The following is a 20153-nucleotide window of genomic DNA, read 5'->3' on the forward strand; positions in this document are numbered from 1 at the left end:
AAAGTAATTTCACTTGGAGTGAGCCAGGAAGCACCAGCTTACAAACATTGACTAAAAGAGTTCAGAGGAGGGAAAAAAAATCATTGAAGAGAGTTCATGAGAACTTAAAATTCCATTTTTTTAAAAAAAGAGGTGCATCTTAAACTTGTTCATTTGTACCTATATTCAAGCTTACAACAGTTTTAATACTAAAAGTCAAAATCCTATACACCTTGCATGTTGGAAATGATTTGTGGCATGTTACATGTCTAAATGATCAAATAATTATCACTTTCACCATTTGAAAATACTAATATTGTCAAGTAAACCAAATAATATTTGGCATAGGCCACCTAAAAGTTATATGACTCCTACCTCCTTTCCAGAAGTTGGCCTCTTAAGCAGTAAGATTAATTCTGGCAATGTCTGCCAACAGTAACAGTTGTTTTGTCTGGTTTTCTGAAATGCTACATTTGAGACCAAATGAAGTATCATTGGTTCCTTTGATAAAAGGGACTAGAAATATGCCACAAAATTATCTTTACAATACATCTTTGCAGAAATAATCTCTAGGTGAAGCTTTTTATACACATATACAAAATTTAAACAGCAATATACACATAATCACAGTGAGGATGCTGGCAAATTCACCAATCTGTAGTGTAAGTACAAACTGCAAAGCAGCCTTCCAAGAGAACAATGCTACACAGCAAGCAGAGCTGGGCCCATTCGATAGCAAACACCAAAACATCCCTGCAAAAGGGAGACAGTGCAAGAAAAGCAGCATGCGCTTTGATACAAACAGCAATTTATGGCTAATGGGTGACATAATTGTGGTAACAGTGACTCTCGCGCTGCTATGCATAAAGTCCTAGGACATCTGTTTGTCTTTATACCATTCCACAAATTCGTCCAACAAAACTGGCCCTGGAGAGAAAGAAAACAAACAATATGGCTCAGAGCATTTCCCTGGGGAGGAGATGTATACTGCACAAGGATGGAGCAGTCACTACCCAGTACTTACACGCTCCATCTTCATCGTAGTTGCTGAGGTCAAGGTTAATTGTTCTGCTGAACTCCAGCACATTGCACCACTGGTCTTTGTTTATGACTTTATATTTTGATTGCTAATAGAGGAAAAAGCAATATGAATTATTGACACTTAAAATGAACAAATGCAGAGGCTTCCATTCCTATATGAAACAAATTAGAAAGGATCATGTAAGGTTCACTCTTACCGCTCTATATCCAACTAAGAGGACTGGTGAACAAGAGAAGAATTTGTCTGATAAAAGAGATGACAATTTCACTAAAAAAAATAACAATGGGGACTCAACCCAAGATGGCGAGCACATCAAAGAAACAAAACTGCAAATCCTCATAAGTGAAATGCCTAAACGGAGAGCCCTTTGAAGTCAAATAGAGGAGCTACTTTCTTCCTAGTAAAGCTACAAGGATAAAGAGACAACTAATATAATTTATGGAAAGCATTTCATCCAGCACTTGGCACAAGTAGAAGCAAAGAGTTACCCCTGATGTGGTCAGCACTGCTCATTGCCCAGATGTTGGCTTGAGCGTCAGGTAGCAGCGAGTCATCATTTGCTGAGAACCTGTGTAAGCGCCACCGGGGGTCTCCATGATGTGCTCTTGCCATTGAGGAAAACTGAAAGGCTTCAATTGAATCACAAAAGAAACCAGAAGAGACATGAAATAAACTCTAATGATATTTTACAATAGAGTACACCATCTAAAGATTGGAAATCAAAATCCAGAACCAACAATGTTTAAATCCTTACCACAAAGAGAATTGAAAAATATATAAAACCCAGAGAGTTGAGTCAAGGGTTTTGAGAATACAAACCCAAAAGAAGCTGGAGTAAAAAGATTATTGCTATCTTCAGACAGAAGAAAAATGCAAAGTAATGCCAGAGCAAGCACAGGCTACCAGGCTAATAAGTAATTAAAAGAAAGAATCAGTCTTGAAACTGCTGATGATGTTCTTGGAATTGTGCGAAATCAAGTTGCCTTACAGAAAGTCTGTCTGCTGAAAGACCTTCATTCAAATCAGGGCGTCTTCTAAATCATCCTAGCTTATCTTGTGGAAATACCAGAGAAATTAAGACTGTATATAGAATGGACCATTTTGTCAACAAATATTTCTAACATTAAAAATTTCTTTTGGATTCCAGTAAATAATGTTGCAAGCAGATATTAACAACAGACTTCAAAGTTATACTAGCTTTAGTTTTCCTGGACAATTAGATCAAGCAAGCTGTAAGAAACACTTTTTCAAAAGGGAAGTTAGGGTTGGGGTAAGAGAAACGTTTTTCTAAAAGCTCTAATCCCCCTGCCCTCAATCCTTGTCTGCAAAGGGCATTTTCTAAAATGACTTAGGGAAGACAGCCGAGAGGATGCCATGAGACAATCCAAGACAATTCAAACACACACACATCAGACAGCCGCAGGTCCTGCCATAGGACCCTCTAACAAAAGCAGTTCCAAATAACCTGCGACCCAAAAAAGTGTGCTCAACAAACAAGCAATAACTGAGAAGGCAATTTACACAGAAGGAAATATTGTCAGTTCACATAGTAATGGCACCTTCATTGTTGTAAGAAGTCCCCAAGACATTTGGAGACAAGAGTAAAGAATAGATTAATTTGAGTATTAAGACAGAGGGCTGCTTTTTAACCTTGGCTCATTAAAACTGTGACTTCATGTGCAGCCATAAAAGTAAGTAACCTCAGTTTTCTATTGTTAAAAGAACAGGAAATCTAGGCAGTAGTGAAGCTTCTAGAATGAGCTGGGAGAGGAGAGGAGACACAGAGTTGTGGCTGTTCTGATGCGTGTTCACGTGGGAAGATGCACGTGCCACGACATGCGCACACTCAGATGCGCTCCAGGAAGACAGGTTGTTGATGACTAATAGCAATTATGGCACCAAAATTCCTGAGCACAAAAGTACAACAAACAAAAGTTATATAAAGTGGTTAAGTCACAAATATATTTGATAGTTCTAAGCAAGCAAGCATACAATTGATAAAAATAATTTGGTACCTCTAAGAACTGGTGAAAAACTGGAAAAAGGGGCCAGATTTTTCCTAATAACAGTCCCAACATGCATTTGGCAGTGTTTATGTCTAGGCTGCGCTGGTCCTTTTCCTGTTTAACAAACAAAAACAAGCATTCAAATTTGTATTATACTTCAGCAAGAAATTAGTAAACTGCTCATTTACCATATACCATAAAAACTCTGAACAGAAACTGAGGGAAGCAGGTAGTAAAACACAATGGAAGGCTTGATAATTATCAGTAGTACATATACTTATTTGTGAGAAATCCATATCAATTGAATAGTTACCCTCACACAAAGTCAATTATATAACAGCAGTATCTACAATCATTTTGTGGGTAAAATAAAAATTTACAATCCAGTAACTTCTTTCTTTCATGGTAATGCTAATCCTTAAAATCAAGGTTATTGATTCTATAGTTCACTAACTGGAGTTTAAGGTTTTGATTTTCAAGCTTAAAAATCATGTGTCCTTAATAAAATACATTTTTCCAACTCTGTATTTTATAGAATAAGCTGTCTTGTACTCAAAACATTCTAGAATTGAAATCAGCTCACAATAAAGGTGGAAGATGTGGAGATTCTCTGTGAGATGTATTTCCCCCATCTACCTGCTGTGGAAAACAGGACATACTCTTACAAGGTCTCTTTAACCTCTGCATGGCTTAGACATGACTCTCTTCATATAATAGCTCTCACTAGTCACCAAATGAAAGGAAAACAGGAAAGAGATAAATCAAATCTCCGTTCTAGAGAACTACAGGTGGACAGTTCCAATGGAAAGGAATGAAGGGGTCTGGACTATAGGAAGTAACCTTACAATCAAAGCTGGCCATCACTTGCTATCTCAACTACACTGGGTGTTTTCTATGGAGAAAGAAAGCATGTGGCCATCCCAGTGTAGTGGGTGCTGTCCATGACCCCCTTACTTAGCCACAAATGCAAGCACAGGAGAATTCTGATTTAACAGTGAAGCAACTACTCTTTAGTGTACAATGAACTTCTACCCATCCCATGATTTGTAAAAGAGAAAGACTACAGCAATGCGGCAGATGTTAAGGCCCTGCTCAACAAGTGCAAACAAAGGAGATGAAGATACAGAAGCCTGCTACTTAAGAAAGATGTACAGAGGTCTATCTTTTGGTTGCAGTTACCAGGTATAACAGCTATTCACCACCCTTCTGTTGGAAACCTGATGGTGATGGGGCATCCCAGTTCCACACCTTTTGAAAACTCTTGGGGTCTCCTTCCTATAGCATTTTAAGCTTGTTTCTTAGCCGGACACATGAGCCTGCTATGCCTAGGTAGTGCTTACCCCCCAAAGCAGAAGAGGACAGCAGAGAGGTTACTGAGAGACTGCCTGCCCTTTGCCAGCTGAGGTTTGCTGGTTTCCTGTGCTTCAGTGCTATGCCTGTGTGATGTATAGTATAAGCAAATGGAAAACAACCTTTGGGCCTGCAACACTGGCAGAAGGCAATAGTACAACAGGAACGGTGGCTCACGGTTGTAATCCTAGCTGCTCAGGAGGCTGAGATTTGAGGATTATGGTTCAAAACTAGCCTAGGCACTAAAGACCATGAGACTCATATCTCTAATTAACTACTAGAAAACAGGAAGTGCCCAGGCCCAGAGTCCAAGCCCCCAACCAACAATAAAAGGAAGGCAACATCATACCATGACGCAATTCACAAGAAAAATGGGTGGAGTGTTGAGAAACACACGTGGCACCACAGGGATGCTCCAAAGTCCATTTGTCAAACGAGAGCTCATGTGCTTTCTAGACTGACAACACCGGTGCTCTGAAATGTTTTCCTATGCAGTTTCTAATCTCTTAAACCTCTAGTCTGGCTTCGATATATACTGTGCCTTCTTTCACCATCAATAACTATTCTCCATCACAAAGGACATACACTAAAGTGACAAAAAAGAAAAAAGGTACAAAGAACCTGGACAGACTCTGTAACAATATAGTCATCCAACAAACTGATGATCACGAAGAGTTTCAATGCATTTGGCAGTGATGCCAAAACATGGAGGAAAGGCATCAGACTCACAGGACCGGAGCTGAACAGCACTCACTCACTCCTGCTCTGCAGGGTGCAGCCAGCAGCTTGAAATCACTAACACCATCTTCTGCCTAGCAAATAAGAGAGAGATATTATGGACGCACTCACAATCTGAGTAGTGGCATCTCATGGACAACCAACAATGCCTGTGGGTAGACTTATGGCTAAGTGTGAATAACCATACCTAGAAATGCCCAAAATTCTAGGAACAACTTGGAGAGAACCCACAGCAAACAGCCTCAAAATGGAGACCTCCTAGGACAACACTGAGTCCTAGAGGCCTTCTAAGTAGGTAAAGGGGTTCCCAATTGAAAGTGAAATCAATCTCCCAGGATGCTTATCAGGCATTTAAATGCCATGAGTAGTAAAATAAAAATTCACATGGACAAATGCAAGGAGACATCCAAAAAGCTCTTTGCATGAAATGAAGAGTACATTGTCACCAACCATCTTGCCACTGTCTGCTATGGACTGCCAAGGAATAAGGTGGGGGCTAGTGGATTCTGCATCCCAAGGTCGGAATCTAAGCACAAAGTGCCTTGAGACAGCCTGCCACGAGCTGACTGGCATCCCTAGAAGGCTCATTGGGGGAAAGAAATAGAAACTTTTCTCCTTACCTAGCCACCACTTGACCAAGTATATACATAGGTACTTCATGAAAGTTAAGTTGTTAATATGAATAGAAAACAATTGTCATTCTCAAATAATACAAACCAAAAAGATAAGGATGTGGCAATCCCTCACAATATTCATGCGGACTCTCTATCATGTGGTCTTCATTAAATGCAGGTTAAAATTGCAGGTCCTCTAACAGGACAGCTGCAAAGCCAAAGGGTCCCATTCAAAATATAACAGCCAGGCACTGTGGTTGACACCTATAACCCTAGCTACTCAGAGAGCTGAGATCTGAGGATCACAGTTCAAATCCAGCCCACGCAGGAAAGTCTTTGAGACACCTATCTCCAATAAACCACCAGAAAACCAGAAGTGGAACTGTAGCTTGGAGTACTATCCTTGAGTGAAAAGAATTCGGGGACAGTGTGCCTGGGCCGCGTTCAAGCCCCATAACCTCTGCCACCAATAACAAAAAAAGCTCTATAGTAATACTATATATGGAGTAAATGCTATAATACTAAACGCCAATAACTGCTAATGCGGAAAATAATGAAATGATTAGAAAATTTAAATATTAAAAGAAAAAGTGGGGGTTGGGAGTTTGGCCCAGTGGTAAAGTGCTTGCCTAGCATGCACAAAGACCCAGATTCCATTCCTCAGTACCACATACATAGAAAAAAGCCAGAAGTGGTGCTGTGGCTCAAGTGGCAGAGAAAACCCTTGAGAAAACCCAAGGACAGTGCTCAGGCCCTAAGTTCAAGCCCCCGTATTGACAAAAGAAAAGGAAAAAGTGCTACCTCATTGTAAGTTCTCCTGTAAGATTGTGACAAGCTCTTTTTTTCTCTCTCAAGTAGAAAATGAGCAAAGAAACTAAAACTGGAATAAAATAGTTAAATGATAAACACCTATAAGTAAATATGATGCTACACAAATACATCTTTAAACAGCCGAGGCACTGACTAGCTTGATCTGGTAACTAGCTTGTCACAAGATCAAGTCTCAGGAAGAGTTCCTCCACTGAATATCCAATTCAACTGCTTTATTCCTGAAGGAGTGAGAACGCAAGCCACATCCTCCTATTCCTTCTCTGCTCACTCTGCCTCACTGCCCTTACACTGAAGACCTCTCTCTCTCCACCTGGCGCACTGCCTTCATCATGCTCCTTTCCCCATTCCAGCTTGGTTCACGCCACCATCATCCCCCCACACGGTTTCTTTCCACTTCAGTGTTGGGAGTCAGCAAACTTCTCATTTGAAATCTGTCTCTTTTTGTATCAGGCAGGATTGCTCTGTTAGAAGCAAGCTCTACTGCTGTGGACAATGACAGCATTGTGAATTCATGGCCTTACCTGGCTCTGGATGCTCTGTTAGCATGTCACTCAACCCTGCATTTACTCAAAATGCCAACAGCCAACTTCTCTATGACTCTTACCATCAAAACATTAAAAACCAAATGTACTGGTACTCACTAGTCACAGATTAAAATAAAACACTCATTTTTAAAAATCTCGCTCTTTACCCTATATCTTGTTCTCATTAGGACCTTTTCAAAAATGAAACCACAGCCAGACATATTTGCATATGCTTTGTTCTTCAGCTACTCAGAAGGCTGATGCAGGAGACTCTCTGGAATCCAGGAATTTGAGAAAAAGCCTAGGCATGTAGCAAGATGCTGTCTCAAAAAACAAAACAGAGACATGAAAAAATAACTGCTTAATTTAAAGAAGTCCATATACTACCTGTTTAATACATTAACAATTTACCCTGTGAAGGGAAATGACCCCTATGCATAAATACAGGAAGACAAAGCTCTAACTATATGAAAAGGCTGTAAGGCACTTTTTATTCCTTTATCATCCTCCAATAAAACCCTAGAGATGATGACAGTTTGAGCTGGGGGTGAAAACAGCTCTGTGGAGGCATTTGGCCTGCATGTCACTGGCAGAGCACAAGCCCCTTCTTCTAAGGCTTGCTTCATTATCTGTGCACACTGGTGGACCAAGTGATTGCTAAGGTTCCTTTGGTTCCAAAAGATCACACTTCTATCACATCTACAAAACTAGAAGTGTTAGGAAGAATAAGAAAAGTTTTAACTGAATACTACGTTTACTTGGAGGCAAGGTTCTAAAGTTGAGAGAAATGATCACTCCCAGGGGAGAGCAATTTTTGTGGAGAAGTGGTCCTTTCTAGACAGTCAATCACATTCTAGTACTGTATCATAGCTTCGTTTTTAGAGGAAACATACAAAATAATTGTTCTGAGTGTTTAATGTTATAGGGCAACATTGTTACCAGAATAAATTAAAGATGTTAAAACTGTCAGGGAGTTCTGTTTTTAGTGAAGCTGTGATTTTAAAAAGATCAGCTGTGTTAATTATAGTTTATTGCACCTACGATTCATTAAACTAGTAGTAAAAAAAAAAAGTGAGGGAGGGGGAGAGAATTGAGTTCTACTTCCAATCAAGATCAGATTTAATTTTTCATTTAAAAATATCTAGAAAACCAGATAATATTAGTAGCATAAGACTGTGATTCCTAAGAAAAAAGGAAACAAGGAATGCCCTATATGAGGCCACCTTATTTTGGGAAGGCAGATTCTAGACCATAGCAAAGGAAATAGAAACCCAAACAGAGCCCACATGTTTTCCTGTATTAGAGAAAAAGCCTGAATTTCAAGGAGCCAAAGGGACCTATTCTAAGAAGCCTGGAAGTCTCCAGAGCAGTCTTCCCAAGTCTTCAGTCAAACACTGATGTGTGCATGTGTGAGAGGAAGCAACCGGAGAGTGGACAAAGTTGAATTACAACTGCACAGAGATTCCCAAGACTTACACAAGGTTGAGGACAGATTATATTTATACTGTCAGCATGGAAAGATCTTATAATATGCTAGGAACACTAGGGGAATCCTCAGCAGGAAACTTCCTTACTAGTTAGGCTTAAACACTGCTTGAATAAAAGGCTGCTCTCGAGCAGCCCTTTTGAAGGAAGGATCAAACTGATTACAAGTTAACTATTCACTAGAAGGAAAAATTAAAAAGGAAATCTAGGCAAAGGGTCAAAGAGTGTAGCTTAATGCCAGAACAGTTACTTAACACAAACAAGTCTCTGGATTCACTACCTATTACCACAAAAACAAACACACACATACAGAAGAAAAAGAAAGCTATCACTATTTAAAGTAAAAACAGAATGCAGAATATCAATGAAGAATATCTAGCAACATCAAGAGAGGAAAGTATGAATCATAATCAAGAGAGAAACCAGCCAACAGAATGACACCCAGAAATGACAGATAATAAAATCTCCAAACAAGGTTTTTTAAACATTTAAAATAAACATGTTCAAGGAGGGACAAAGAAATATGATGAAGAAACTGAAGCTATAACAAGACTCAAATGAAACTTCAGAATATGAAAAATATAGTATCTGAAATGAAAAATATCCCTGTTGTGATGAACAGATTAAACATGACCAAGATTAGTATTGGAAGTAATAAAAAATTATCCAAAATAAGCATAGAAGAGGAAAAAGAGTAAATACGGTATCACTGGCTGATAGAACAGCACTAAGCAATCTAACAAATATCTTAATAGTCCAAGAAATAGAGAACAGAAAATATTTAAATAAGTGACTGTCAATTTAATTTCCCAACTTAAAACTACCAAGTCACAGATCTAAAAAGCCTCAACTAAAATAACCATAAGAAAACTCTGTGACTCCTATAGTCAACTAACTTACAATCTAACACCAGGAACTTTGAATATGTGTGTTATTTTGGGGGGAGAGGACAAATGAATGGAGAGAGGAAGAGTGGGAGAAAACAGTAATATTCAATGTATATAGGTGAAGGGATGGGTGGAGTTGGACAGATAGGAGAGAATGAATGACAGAAGAGGTAATGCTGATCAAGATGCACTGTACTCGGAAATTGATATGTTGAACTGAAACTCCATATAACTATCAAAAGGTAATAATCATAGAAGAACACCATAATTCACATTCTGAAATGCAGTAAAAATAGAATAAATGTACTCAAAAACCAACACAAAAAAGTATGAAAGAACGAAGTCTGGATGATATCAGACTTATCACCAGAAACCACACAATACATGAAGACAATGAGAAGACATCACTGCAAGAATAAAGTATTAAGACTTTTTATCCAAAGAAGTACCTTAGCCAACTGAGGCAAAAATAAGATTTTTAGAAAATTCATCAATTCTGTACTTTGAGAGACATTAAAGAAGTTTTGAGGCAAAAATTACATATATATGTAATATATATTTAATATTTATTTTCTATTAATAAACAAATTATACACACACACACACACACACACACACACACACACACACACACACACACACACACATATATATGGGCTGGGAGTTTGGCCTAGTGGTATAGAGTGCTTGCCTAGGTAGCATGTACAAAGCCTTGGGTTTGATTCCTCAGTACCACATACACAGAAAAAAACAGAAGCGGTGCTGTGGCTCAGGTGGTAGAGCAATAGCCTTGAGAAAGCTCAATGTCTAGGCCCTGAGTTCATGCCCCAGGACTGGCAAAAAAAGAACAAGAAATGAGGTATACTGGGCATTTACAACAGATATATTTGCTGATTTTAAAAAGTAACAATGGAAGCCTTGAGCTGAACAGCTCAGGGACAGCACCCAGGCTGAGTTCAAGCCCCATGACCCACAATAAAGAAAAAAAAAAAAAAAGCAACAATGGGCCTGGGAGTTAGGCCTAGTGGTAGAGTGCTTGTCTAGCATGCACAAAGACCCAGGTTCGATTCCTTGCACTAGATACACAGAAAAAAACAGAAGTGGTGCTGTGACTCAGGTGGTAGAGCAATAGCCTTGAGAAAGCTCAGTGCTCAGGCACTGAGTTCAAGCTCCAGGACTCACAAAAAAAAAAAAAAAGAATGTATTATGAGTTGCAGCATAAATAAAATGTTCACAATAGCATAAAATATGGTAAAACAAAATGGAAATGGAAATACTTTGTTATAAAAGTTCTTATATTTGAAGCTGTTCAACATTATTGAAAAGAGACTGTTAAAATTTAAAAATAGATACTACAAGGCATAACTACTAGCGATAATGAAATACAGACAAGGGCAATAAAGCAGTAGTGGAAAAATAATCATTTTAAACAGACCTTCGATTAAAAAGAAGGCATGAAAAGAAGAAAGAAATTCAACAACAACCCCAAAATGATGGGACAAATATGGGAAATGATGGGGAAAATATCAAGCAAAGAGATATAAACTGAACTATACTATTAATTACACTGACTGTAGTTTTAGCATCGCAAGACACTTATTGTCAAATGCTTAATGTCTTCTATAAGAAATTCACTTTAGGGCTCGGGATATAGTTCAGTGGTGAAGTGCGTAGGATATCGTCTGCAAGACATCACAGTGATCTGACGCTTAGCATGAGTGGACCATAAATTAAAGCAGACCATAAATTAAACAGACCAAGTTACATGGGATAGTCTCTAACCACAACAGAATTAAACTAGGTGTCTATAATGGAAAGATTATCTAGAAAATAAACAACATAATTTCTAAATAACCAATGTGTTCACATAAAGAAACCACCAGGAAAGTTGGAATATATTTTTAACTGAAAATAAATAAAAATACATCTCAAATCAAAGCAAAAAAGTTTCATTACATTTTTACCAAAATTGCTCTGGTAATTAAATAGCAATTCAATATGAATGGTTGTTATCCATCATTACATAAATAGGTTTCTTTCACTAATACATATTTAGTGAGATGCATATTAAAAGCAAAGAACTATACTGGTTGGTTTGGGGTAATAAAGATGGATACTTAAGCTCTAAAACCACAAAGATTTCAAAGCTGTGTAGGCAAGGGCAAAGCTGGTCCTCCAGGACGGGCTGAGCCAGGAGGCTGAATGAAGTGGAAGTATGTGACTCGCCTCAATGCTGGGGATGGCAGGGCTGGGGGTTCTAGGCTTGACCACAGCAGAAAGCAGAAAGGCTAAGGGCAGGTGGCAGGCTGTCATCCGCAGCTAAAACAATTTCACCACAACACAGATGTGTACCAGAAAGCACGTTAGGGCTGGACTGTAAGGTCCTGGAGTAAATTACTGACTGGTCTTGAAGGCAGCAGACCTTAGTTTGAGTGTCAGATCTACTGTGATTAACAAAAAGAGCTGTTTCCATTTTTCTCCTCTGTTGAGATGATGAAACCATCTTTAGCTTTTTCTAAGAGCTGTTGCTGTGAGGCAACTTGACTGCACATGCCAGGAAGTGCTGTGCTAACATAAAGGCAGTGCAGTGGAAGGTATGAATGAAGGCTTTGGGGAGTTCAAATGGGCTGAAGGAAGAGGGATGACACGCTGCTCACACAGATGCTGGATGAGAAGAGAAAAAAGGTGGAGTGCTGGTTCTCAAACAAGGCCACACTACCAGTACAACCAAGTTCATTACAAAATTATTTACCATTAGCTAAGATATGGAAACAACCCAGACGCCCCTCAGTAGATGAATGGATGAAGAAAATGTGGAATTATATATACAATGGAATTTATGCTTTTATCAGAAATAATGACATTGCCCCATTTTTAAGGAAATTGAAAGACTTGAAAAAATTTATTTTAAGCAAAGCAAGCCAGACGTAAAGACACATAGGCTACATGGTTTCCCTCATTGCAATGTCTAGGATACGTCTAGGATATTCTTAGCAGAGGATGACAATAGCTCAAAAGTTAGGTACATATGACCACATAAAATAAAGCTTATTAAAATGGACTCCAAGAAATGAAAACAAGACTTTTTTGTGTGCATGTGTGGATTTTTTTTTTTTTTGCCAGTCCTGGGGTTTGAACTCAAGGCCTGGGCACTGTCTCTGAGCTCTTCAGCTCAAGGCTACCACTCACTATGTGATAAGGAGGAATTGAACCCAGGACTTCATGCATGCTAGGCGAGAACTCTACCACTAACTAGGCTATGTTCCTGGCTCCCAACAAGATGTTTTTATAATGCATTGTTTGCATTTTTTCCTTCTTGTTTTTCCTCCTTGGGTTTATGCCCTGTTGTCACTGCCCTGTTTCTGTACCCTTTGTCTTAGAAATTCATCTGATTTGCCTAAGGGAGGGGAAATCACAGAAATAGAGGGACAAGAGTGAATCAATGCAACGATGATACTAGACATCTCTTTTTTTTTTTTTTGCCAGGCCTGGGCACTGTCCTTGGACACTTTTTGCTCAAGGCTAGCGCCCTGCCACTTGAGCCACAGCAAGGAATCAAACCCAGGGCTTCATGCATGCTACGCGAGCATTCTACCACTAGGCCAAACTCCTGGCCCCTCACTAGGCATCTTAACAGCAGCCTGGGGAGAAAGGGACAGGGGACAGGGGATGGGGGACAGGAATGCGGGGTAGGAGAGTAGGGGGGATGCAGGAGAAAATGAGGGAAGAGGTAATACTGTTCAAAAAAGAAATTACTCATGTTCAAGAAGTAATGTACTCGCTACCTGACCAATGTAACTATAACCCCTCTATACATTAACCCTGACAACAAAATACAATTTAAAAAAAAGGGAAAGAAATGTACTTATTAGCTTACTCATGTAACTGTCACCCCTCTGATACATCACCTTTACAATTAAAAAAAAAGTGCTGGTTCAGAGTTACAAGGGCTACAACTGGCTGGGCTACAGCACAGATACCACAAATGAGGAGGTTAGTGGAGCCCCTGTGGACTGGGCCACAGAGACTAACCCACAAGGGTCGAAGCAAGGCAGGAATAAAATGGAACCTAAATCTAAAGCACAGAGGATCTGGGGACAATTCTGACACTGAGCAAGGAAATCAGAAAAGAGCCGGTTTTCATGTATAAACTATGCTATTTCTTTAATTCATACTACATATAGTATATATACAGAGAGGGAAAAACTCATAATAAACAGAAGCACCCTTTTTTGTCATTTAACTTTATTACAATTATATAGGCAATTAAGCAAACACTTTATCAGAATTTCGCCTTCTTTTTTTGTTTCCTTTTGCTTTTTGAGATAAGAGTCTCACTATGTAGCCCAGGCTAATTTCTGTTCGAAACCCTCCTGTCTCAGCCTCCTGAGTTCTGCCCTTACAGGTATACACTATCATGCCACAGTACCTTAGAGTTTTCAATATCAATACACTTCCGCATGTGCTACAATTTTACTAGAAGACTATCACAATGAAAAAAATGCACATTGTATTATTACAGACACATCAGGATTTACCAAGGAATTATTGCTAACCAGAGGTTAAAAAAAAGTGAAAAAAAGTTCAGCATGGTGGTAAGGAAGAAATAATCATTTTTCACCAAGTTCTCTACTAAAAAAAAAATCCTTAGAAAATGTAACCAGCTAAGAAAGCCTAGCCATTTGAATCCATTACATACACAGAAATGACAAAAACATCATTGTGGAATAAAGGGTAACTCTAAGGCCTGTGAATCATGTTTGAATGAATACAAGGTTATAATGCCAACTGGAACATTGGAATTCACTATCTTTGGTGACTAGACTACAATCTAAGAGCTTTATTTCCCACCCCACCCATTCCACCCCAGACCCTAAAGAACCACTGTCATATACTTGGGCTTGACTCACCATGTAACAAACAGGAAAGTAGCTTAGATTTGAAAGTTACATGATTTCCAAATATATTAAAAGCACCCAAAGTAAAACTGGATTAGAAAGGAATGATTAGCTTATTCAAGTACCTCAGAGTTGGTTTGTTGTTCTGTGAGAAGGAAAAGTTTTCCAAGTTATCTAAGAAACATTTAAAACTCTTCATTATATGCCTACATATTACTTTTATGCCAAACCTAAGAGTTAGTAAATGTCTGTTACTATAGTCTTTTGCTAACATACAAAATTTTTACCCAGAACCAATTAGTTTTGAAAAATACACACATAGAAATACTAACACCCTAGGAATGACTCTGAATTCTTTGTTGTGGCATATAAAAACAAACCTCAAAAATATAATAAAGGGGGGAAGTAAGAGAGGGAAATATCTGGATAGATTCCAGAAAACTCACCCGTGCAAAGTCAAATGCATATCTGTAAATAAGCTTAAAGTTTGTAGAATCATTTAATAATGATCTTAAGTAATCCAAGGTATTTCTGAGTTTTTCTGTTGTATCACATCTGGGAAAACAAAATTAAAGGACATTACAATATGGATTCAACTTTTCATTTTTTAGAAGTTGGGAAACAAAACCTTTATCATAGGAAAGAATAAAAACCCTGAAGTTAGGAAATAGCCATAATGACCATTATTTTCTATACTTATTCATAAGTTTTGAAAGAGGGGCACATAGGCTCTCGCTTACCCACCCGCTTCCTTCAACAAAGCACACCCTCACATGCCTATTCTTTGAAGTTGCCAACATGGTGGTTCACCCATAAACGTTTTGCTACTAACATCACTCAACTTCCTATCAGTGTTAACTTCCTTAAGTTAATATATAGTTCACATGTACAGGTGTCCATCATTCTCCAAATTTCCCTTATACCCAGAGACTAGACCCAATTTTCAGATAATTTCCAATGTCTCTACATAGGTTTAACACCATTGATAAACTGTATTGTACCAAGGGTATCCCAGGAGGGGATCTATCTGTCCCATTATGGCTAAAAATTAATTTCTATGAGTTTTGAAATAGCAAATAATCTGTGAGTTGATATTTTGAAACTCTTCTTCAACAGCATTTTACTCAATACATGATTTTTAACTATTGTCCTGATGCTGCCATAGTCTCACAAATAGGCTGAGCAAGACAGAAACTAGTATGCCAATTTGAAAGAGCTGGTCACCAGAGTGTGACCCAGTGACATTCAAACACATCAATGAAATATTCTTGTGTTTTTTGCTTGCATTCCCCATGAACCCTCAACGAAGGCTCTGACCCTTGGTCCTAGCCAATGGCACCTCCCATGCGGCCTGTGCACAGCCCTGTTGTCCCCTGTGCCTCCGCTGGGGCAACTTCAGTGGCGTGCAGAAAGATCCATTTATAACACAGAATGGTTGTAGCATCCACAGACAATTCCTGCCTACATCAGCTCATTACTTCTGCAAGGGCAAAATGTCATTCCTTCCACCATTACTGTCTACATCTACTACGATGGGGTCTATACACTCTCCTTTTTTCTTCTTTGAATTCAGTGCTATAATCCATCGCTGTCTTTCTTCTTCTTAATGCACAAACTGTTCCCATTTGGGCAGTGGCTCCACTGTGCTGTGACATGTCCCCACCAGTCTTCTGAGCACTTCCTTGCTTTCTTCTGGCACTGGATGCTCCTACTCACCTTGCTCTTTCCCCACCCCAGATTTGAAGCCTGCCATTTCCCAGAATGCCTTGGTAATGATAACCTATTTTAACCAGGGACACTGCTGACTTTTCATAAGAAGTAGACCAACTGGTTATTTTTACAAATCAGTCTTCTGTTAAAAAAATATATACAGCCCTTAAAAATGAGAACCTACAGTTGTTTTCAACAGCATTATTGTATCTTTTCTGTACTAAAGTTCCTTGTGTTTCTCTGTTGAGCTCCTAGCTACATATTCTAAAAATAGGTAATACATTTAAGAAATATTATCTAAATAAAGTCTTCCTACTGTATGAATCAAAATGTAATTATTAAAAGCACACTGATTTATTTCTAATAAAATTGCAAAAATTATTTTTTGGAAAACTATAAAAATAAAAACTGTGTTTTCTCAATGAACACAATAACCTGAAAGCCAAAAATCAAGAGTAAATACTTAACTTTTATGGTGAAACAAACTAGAATGTCCTTTATTTCTTCCTGACATTAGAATCAAACAGATCAGTCCAACAAATTAAAATAAGACTATTTTAGAAGTTAGAAAAGGCTTCTTCAAGGGATTGCCATGTCAATTGACAGTTGAAAGATACACTGGAAATACAGAAATGCTTTTGGGGAGGTAAGATGGGCTTTCCAGATGTATGAAACAGCCTGTGCCAAGGCTCTGTGGCAGGACAGCATGGCATGTCCAAAGAATTGTAAGAAATCTATAGTAATAGTGAGTGGATAGAAGAGGACAGAGTAGATAGAATAAAGGGAGGCAAGCAGGGTCAGAAAATAAAGGGTTTCTGTGACCTACTGGGAACCCATATGAGGGGTGAGGAAGACTAGAAAAGCAGATAAGGCAGTCAGTGGAGGCAAGTTTGAGGCAGGAATGACAGAGGGGTTTACTTAGCATTGTATGTACTAAATAATGACATTTATATATGTTTATATATTAGTATTTATATATTCATATGTGAATGAATAATAACTTCTGATTAACTTAATGGCAAAGGTCAAAGAGAAGAAAACCAACCAATCCAAAACCATGCAAAGCTCAGGTCCTTGGTCTCCAATGAGAAGAAAGGTAATTACCAAATCTATCAGGAACTGGCTTGGGGTGGTGGCATAGTTTATTGTGTGGAGAGGGAGAGAGGGAGAGGGAGGGATGGAGAGGGAGAGTGGGAGGGAGGGAGGGGGAGGGGGGGAGGGAGGGAGAGGGAGGGAGGGAGGGAGGAAGGGAGGAAGGGAGGAAGGGAGGAAGGGAGGGAGGGAGGGAGGGGAGGAAGTGCAATTGCTTGTTTCCATGGGTTTGGCACAGAAACCTCTCACAGAGACCACTACTATGCGGCTAAAATCAAACAACCCAAAGTCACCCACAGAGCAGCAAGATGAGACATGAAATTCTGCTCTACTTCGGAAGAACCCCGCCTTATCAGCAGAAGGATGCAACCAGTGACATAAGACTCATACAAAATTTTTAAAATGTTAAAAGAGAACTAAGACAACCTATAACTACATGGCTAAATAAAATCACTAAAGCAGCAAGGAAATGAGTCAACTATTCAAGAATGCAGACTCCTGCATTCTTTCCATCATGCTTCCTTGCTTTAGATGTTAAGTGAGATATAACTCCCCATGATAGGAAATTTTGTCCAGGAATAGAAGGTAATTTTTTGACCAGAAAGGAATGCTGAAGATCACAAGAAACAAGATACCCAACATCCTTTGGTTGTGCACATACCTCAAGCCATGTCTCCATGTTTGAGTGGTAACACGAAAACATCAAACTTACTAAATGCTAGGTTATACACATATGTAGGTGAAAGTTCAAATTGGAATCCCTTAGCTCAGAGGGTTTAAGTACTGACAGAGAATTCCACTTGAGTTTGTCATTCTGGTCTGGTGCCAGGGACTGCTTCTTTTTCCTCTTTCTATTTCTCCCTGCTTTTTCCTGTTTTGCTAAATAAATCTTTGCTGGCTGCTTACTTTTTAAGTTTCCTTGAAATTCTTCCCATAGTGGCCTTTAAGAACAGGAAAGGGAATAGGGGGAAAACAAGATGAGGGGAAGGGCAAAATGGGGAGAAAAACATAAGAAGGGATATCAATGTATGTGAAGTTATGCACCTTTGATCTGGTGAATATAATGTAACCCTTCTATTAATTACAATAAACAAGAAAAAAAGTAAAAAAAAAAAAAGAATCTATGGGTCTGGGGGTAACTGGGAAGTTCAGTAGAGAACCTGTTCTCTGGGATTTCCCTCACCTCAAAATCTTTCTCAAACAATATTCGTATTCTTGAAAGACATTCAGAACTGTTGTCCCAAAGTATGGGCGAAGAGCTCTCCCAACATAAAAGGTCCACAGCAATTGTTTTTCACTTCACATACCCAAGTAGGGAGAATATGGTCAATAGAGAGTCTGATCTACTTTAAATGGGCCTCATCCTGCAGTGCAGCTGTGACAAATTACCTGCCTAAACTTAATTGCTATCTAATGGCCACTTAACAAGGACATTCAGAGGACAGCAGTTTGAGAAAAAGCTAGTAAAGAAGTAGCCTTGAGAAGTTTAAGCAGCAACTGAAGATTTTCTAGAAAGTAGCTGCATTTTCAGCCAAGTTTCCCCAAGTTCTTTGGTGTCTCATGAGACATAATAGTCACAGAAGTCAGAGAATGACAGGGCCACAGTTTCCCGTGTGAGGTCATTTCCTGTTAAGTGTCACTGCTGTAAAGATCAAACAGTAAAAGAAACAGCAGGATAATCTTCAGATACAAGGTGAAAGACAGCTTTCTGTCCTACCCCACAAGGGCCTGTACCCCCCCCTCACTTAAACTCAAAGCTATTTATGCATATTATAGCATATTGATTTTTCAAGCTACTGCATGTTAGAATAGTAATATTTTAGATACTGAAATTAAAGAATATATTAAAATTAATTTCTCTTATTTTTTCTACCTTTTTAATGTAGCTATTAGGAAAGTTCATATTACATTACACATGGGTTTCACATCTGTGAAAGACGGTTAGCCTACAGATCTGCTATTAAAGAATACTAACTTCCTTCTCTCCTCTCGTGCCCTCCCCTTCTCTCTCCCTGAGAATTTGACCTGCATGTCAAATTCATCCATCACTATATTCAGAGAAGTTTGCCCAAACCATAAGTGAACTCTTTCCTAAGGTCCCAGAAGAGGGGCAGCGCCAGTCCACCCCACCTTAGGACTTACTGTAGAGAAGTCATTCCTTTCAGCCATTCCTGTAGCGTAAAGTAGCCCATGTTTTGTGCATCCAATTTCCAAGCAAGGACAAGCATAACTACCTGTTAAAAAAAATGAAGAATGACAATCAAATTCCCTACAAGTAAATACATCAATACCTTGCCAAAGGCTTCTGTTGCTAGTCATTTAGGCACTAAAATATGAACAGAGACCTTCAACAGTTAGCTCTAGTTTGGCAAACATTGAAAGAGTTTTATCCAGTTACAAGTTAAAATACTTTTATTTTTAAAAGACTTTTGAAGGCCTTTAGTTTTTAAATTTAAGAAAAGTTACATTACTATGTATTTTAACTGATTGTTAAAATAAAAATTTTAAATGGTTGTTTAGAGCCAGTGGGGCAATGAAAGAGTTTTCCCAAAAAAAGGTGTTCTATTTTCTTTAGCTTAATCACAGTCGTGGATTTTCTCCACAGTCCTCAGCTTTCTTATCCAGGTAAACCAAACCACATTTTCTCACATGAACTATGTATGTTGTTAAACTACATAGATTCTAACTCTACTCAGCCTCCATGAGAAAGACTGAAACCTTTACATAGAAGTTTTTGAATGTAACACACACACATACATACCACTCAGGACAGCAGCTATAACCAAGGCAATCTTTACTGGGTTTTACAAGGAAGCTAACATGCACTTCGACCAGGTGGGTACCTGTGGCTCATGCCTATAATCCTACCTACTCAGAAGGCTGAGACCTGAGAATTGTGGTTCAAAGCCAGCAGGGCACGAAACTCTGCGAGACTCTTAGCACCAATAAACTACGCAAAAAAGCCAGAAGTGGTGCCATGGCTCAAGTGATAGCGAG

At 38.8% G+C, this 20153-nt stretch overlaps 1 protein-coding gene across 4 annotated transcripts in view; it reads right to left on the bottom strand.

Annotated features, from left to right (window-relative positions):
- Positions 1-770: 770 nt before the first annotated feature.
- Positions 771-20153, bottom strand: part of Dcun1d4 (defective in cullin neddylation 1 domain containing 4) — a 72923-nt gene continuing 53540 nt past the window's right edge. For 3 of the 4 annotated variants that reach the window (XM_090343617.1, XM_090343618.1, XM_090343614.1), the window contains 6 exons: positions 19299-19390; positions 14801-14909; positions 5136-5189; positions 3037-3141; positions 1004-1106; positions 771-906 (listed from right to left, as the gene is read on the bottom strand). In XM_090343617.1, the coding sequence (XP_090199743.1) occupies positions 851-906; positions 1004-1106; positions 3037-3141; positions 5136-5189; positions 14801-14909; positions 19299-19390 (519 nt within the window). In that variant the 3' untranslated portion in view covers positions 771-850. The remainder of the gene's footprint in view (positions 907-1003; positions 1107-3036; positions 3142-5135; positions 5190-14800; positions 14910-19298; positions 19391-20153) is intronic. The other variant, XM_090343615.1, reaches the window with a different exon arrangement.

This window comes from Megascapheus bottae, chromosome 13, assembly GCF_031878675.1.
Source record: "Megascapheus bottae isolate mThoBot1 chromosome 13, mThoBot2.hap1, whole genome shotgun sequence".
In the NCBI taxonomy this organism is placed as follows: Eukaryota; Metazoa; Chordata; class Mammalia; order Rodentia; family Geomyidae; genus Megascapheus; species Megascapheus bottae.